A 4,831-nucleotide genomic window follows, 5' to 3' on the forward strand; every position below is an offset into this window, starting at 1 on the left:
ATGATGAATATGGCATGGACACTGTATTTATTTGGAATCAATTCCACATGCACTGTAAATATGTAAATTTAAATATAATAATGTGTATTAATCTCCTGTTTGCAGCAGAAACAAATGAGCTTGCAGCTGAGTGACTCGGACAGAGAAGACAGAAAGAGAACAAGCCGATGCTGATGCTGTTCGTTTTGGTCTTTTCATGGGATTTGTTCAAATTCAAAAAACAAGGAATAACCCAAGCATTATCAAACAAAACAAAACAAAAAAAGCCAGAAAAATTAACACCCGTGTACATAAAAGAAAAGATACAAACAATGTTTACTAGCATATACTCCTTAAGATTTATTATTGGTTGCTTTAATGCTTTATGAGACAGAGATCATAAAAAGTGGAATTACATGGGCGGAAAGCCGTCAGGTGCATTCTTAACCATTGTGTATGTTTGTGCTTCCAGTTCATGTGAAAGCGGGAACCTGTGAGGTAATTGCTGCACACCGGTGCTGCAACAAGAACAAGATCGAAGAGAGATCCCAGACTGTCAAATGCTCCTGCTTCCCTGGACAGGTGGCGGGAACAACAAGAGCGGCTCCATCTTGTGTAGACGGTATGCCAGGCTTCTCATTAAAGTTTTGGTAATGATTTGAGACTGACTTCTGATTAGGGACAAAATGTGGTACGGTGCAAAACTGTCACACCTGTCACTGTGCCTCTAGTGCTTATTTCACTGATTATTTGGGTCTGAGGTTTATTATATGAAAGAAGGAAAAAAAAATTTAGATTTTCATGATCCTGCTGTTGTGTCCCGGTGGCTTCAAAATCTTCAAAATCAAATCGCCCACCACTTCATCCATTTCTCTGTTGTTGAGGTTTTATCAGACCTGGTGTTGGGCAGAGAAGACAGAAGGCCAGGTCATTTAATATCATGTCAAAAGTGGCCTCAGTTACAGGTGAATCGATCCCTATCTCCTCTTTTCACTGTAATGGCTCTGACAGGAGTTTCCTCCATTTTGACAGTTCTTTTTTTTTCACTGGAAATGTCAGGGGAAGCTGTTTCTCCCCTGTAGGCCTCCTCAGAGCAACTTAAGACCTTGACGTGCCAACCTCTGCTGCACGCTTTATTATCCCTCCTACGTACAAACATCCACCCTCCTCACACTTCACGCACCTGCCCACAACACTCACCGGCTTGACATTGACCCACGCCCTGTAATTCAGACCTACGGGTCTCCACTGTCAGCCAGAGATCAAAAGACGCTCTCTTCAATCACTGTGATGAATATAGAAACCAAAGGTGCTTGTTGTTGCTTCCGCCAGGGCAGAATAATGCTACAGTTTCAAACAGCAGGTTGTTAATTGCCTCCAGTACTCTCCCCAACTTTTTCCTTACTGTTTTGTTTCTTTTTCCTCACAGCCTCCATAGTTGCACAGAAGTGGTGGTGCCAGATGCATCCCTGCATGGATGGGGAAGAGTGTAAAGTGCTGCCAGATCTCAAAGGATGGAGCTGCAGTACAGGAAACAAAGTTAAGACAACCAAGGTGGGTCTAATTAAGGGCAGAAAATAGATACTCTTAATTTGTAATACTTAATAGCCATAGATTAGAGCCAACACAAATTACTCTCCATGGTCTTGCATAATAGTTGTGACCAAATGTGGCCCTATAATAACAGAGGATGGCTTTATAAGTGTTGGAAAAAAATAAAGAAACAAGAGCTAAAGAGAGCACTAGAGAAGATTTCTTTTATCAACTTCAGATGAGAGCATAGCAGAGCAGGCAGAGTAGGAGGCAGCAGGAGAGGAAGATGTGACTCATAGGGGAGAGTCACTGAAGTGTTTCTTGAAGCGATCGGCTTACAACAGTAGAAAGGGGTGAGTTAAGTTCAGCTATCTGTTTAGCTACATCTCGCATTTTGTCGTGGAAGTCCAACTGCATATAGTTTATTGTATTTTTACTTACCTTGCTAATTTGGTAGAGCCAAGTAGATCAGGTAGTCAATGCAGGAGCCCAACAGCTAAATGTATTGTGGAGAGAACGGTCAAGTATCTGTATTCCTTTTTTTTTAAAGATGCTTTCACACCTAGCCTGTTTGGTTTGGTTTAAACAATGGCTTTTGGTTCTGTTAGTTTAGTCTGGTGTGAAACCTGTCAACTGAACTGAAGATCTAAAGCTAAACTGTTAAATCTATCTGCTGATATATTTCTGATATACCGTACAAAGTCAATGTTGCAGTCTAAACATATAAAACCTTAATCTATTGTGTGAGCTCATCAGAGAAGATAAATAAACAAATAAGGTTAGGAAATATGATGCGTGGCCTGCTGTCAGTCTCCAGAATTTTAAGTCCCCACGTGGGTCCATGTAGTGCTGAAGACGTAGGCTAATTGGTATAAGACCTGAGACAAATCTGTTCATGTCTCAATAACGAATTGCACATTAAGCTACTGTTGTTGATAACAATTAAAAGGAAAAGGAAAAAATCCATATTTTCCTTTATGACATTATGACATTTTGATGATTGTTTTGTCAAAGTATCAGACATATTTCAGACTGACAAACCATGTAATTTCTATGGCAACTTAATTATAATTTCACATATTTGAATGAGAAATGATTAGCACTCATAAATATATCATAGTTTGATGACTGTTCTATGATGCCTGTGCTCTCTTATCAACAACCATTAAATATTTCTGGGATTTTCATCACATGCTGAGATCTGAACTTGTTTTAAGGCTAAGAAATCTAACTACAAAACAGAATATTTAGTGTCAAAATTATTCATGAATATACATGATGTGTCACGTTAATATATGCAACAAGACATTTGTCTTGTTTCTGCTTGGACCTACTGTATAATTTCACAAAACGCCAGAATTACAGGGTTGAAAGAACATGTGTCAGATTGATTCACTTGAATAATAATAAAAAGAATAATAATAATAATGATGTAAATATATATTATTTATATATTTAATAAGATCACATATAAACTCTCAGTTGAGAATAAAAAAATATGTTTATGAATGGATCGAAATAAATATAGAAGCAATATTATCATGACACTATTCTCGGTTGGCAGTTTAGGTGAGACATTAGATATGGAGGCACAGAGCACAAGACAACTTTGCAAATGGAAAATCAATTATCACTTTCATAATAAACAGTGTGATCGTACACAAGTGAGTTCATTGGTACAAATTAGAAAAGCCTGTTGGGAATCCAGCTTGCATGTATCCATCTCATCCTCGTGGTTTTAGCATTAAGGGTAAGAAAGAGCATGCTTGAGTTGGGTCCTCAAAAGTGCGAGCGAGAAGCAAAACAAAGGCAAGCAAAGGCAGGAGAAAGACAAACAAACAACAAACTAAAATCCCTCCAGGAAGCCAAATCGTCGAGTGGGATGTGCTGAGGCAGGGCAAGACAGCTCAAGCTGTAGCACTTCCAGAGATTAATAGAGGTTATCTGGACGTGTGTTTTGGGTTTCAGGGTGTGGTAGACCTGAAGTGGATAGTAGGTGAGGAGGGGGGGACGCAGTGGGCCCTTAGCCATCCATCACGGCCCAGTGTTTGACTCACCAAACGCCTGTAGTTGAGCTGCCTCTTCCATTATTCATGGCTACAGGAGGCCTGGTCGGAGCAGAGCTTTTTATTTTAGCCGGGTTAATAATTCATGCCCTCTCACACAGCCACGGGAAAGCAGAAACAGAGGCACAGACAAGCAGGGGTCCAGGTGGCTAGTAGAACCCTTCAGAACCTCGACTCTTTTTTGATTTGGGAGTCAGCGGGGGTCGCTCCATGCTCATGGCACTGCTGCCTCCCACAGAGAGCCAGCAAGGGACGGCATGTGTATGCTAGAGGGCTCTGTACCCGAGCTTACTGGTCAGTTAACATCATTCTAAAGAAATAAATGGAGGGCTCTGCTGAGGATTGAGCTCAGTATTGTGAAATAAGTGACACCGGTTCTTTTAAAATTACTTGAAAATTCATACATCAAAAAGTCCAAACCTATCCTGCATAGCTTAGATGAACATATCAAGTAAAACTTTGGTAGATTAAATATTTACATTCCCTTTGAATATAATATACCAGTCAAGTCACAAATTGTCAAAACAAGTCTCAAGTCAAGTCTTAAGGTGAAATCCAAGTGAGGCTTTTATAAGTAAATTGCATGTCAGTCACAAGCCTTTTAGGTTTGTGCATGCTGAATATTTAAATAACCTGACATCTGAAGACCAAGTCCAAGTCCTTTCACTGCATAGGCCTAGGGTTTTTTCAGACCAAATCAGGTACTGCAGTGAAAAAAAAACCTTCTCCCATTCAAGAAAAGCAGCAATGGTGAAGAAGTTGAAATCAACTTTTGGAGAAACGCCACCCGATGTCAAACTGCATTGGCCAATCCAGCGATCAGACCGGTCAAGCTGCTTCATGAACCAGACTTTTTTTCACAGCGATTACATCCTTAAGCACAAATAAACACACCATAATATTCGCCACCACACAGGATGTAGTGAATATGGCCTAAAAACTAAATATTCAAGGTGTCTATTCAAAGCCTACAAATAGCTAGATGAAAACTCAAGACCTAAAGGTTTGAGTAAGTTTAGTCTAGCAGCAGTCTGGTCAAAGTTGACATAAACAATGAATTTTAGTGTCTTTCAGCTTATTGTTTTTTGGCTTACAACTTAATTGTTTGTTTCAGTGTCACAGCTCTCATCAACTCCTTTCCAGAAGCAGCAGGCAGCTGTTTTTTTGTGAAAAAGCTGGAAAACCCCACTGTTCTCTACCTGCACAGCAATAAACAGTAAACACACATAGTTGGCAACTAGCTGGTGAACATA

The 4,831-nt window shown here is 39.9% G+C and overlaps 1 protein-coding gene across 1 annotated transcript in view; it reads left to right on the forward strand.

Moving 5' to 3' along the window:
* The window catches only part of si:dkey-238f9.1 (chemokine-like protein TAFA-2), an 84,583-nt gene that overhangs the window by 73,927 nt on the left and 5,825 nt on the right, over nt 1-4,831 (forward strand). The window contains exons 3-4 of the mRNA XM_035661187.1: nt 452-601; nt 1,409-1,533. Coding sequence (XP_035517080.1) covers nt 452-601; nt 1,409-1,533 — 275 coding nt within the window. The remainder of the gene's footprint in view (nt 1-451; nt 602-1,408; nt 1,534-4,831) is intronic.

The sequence above is a fragment of the Morone saxatilis genome, unplaced genomic scaffold, assembly GCF_004916995.1.
Source record: "Morone saxatilis isolate NCDOM2014 unplaced genomic scaffold, NCSU_SB_2.0 Contig18, whole genome shotgun sequence".
Classification (NCBI taxonomy): domain Eukaryota; kingdom Metazoa; phylum Chordata; class Actinopteri; family Moronidae; genus Morone; species Morone saxatilis.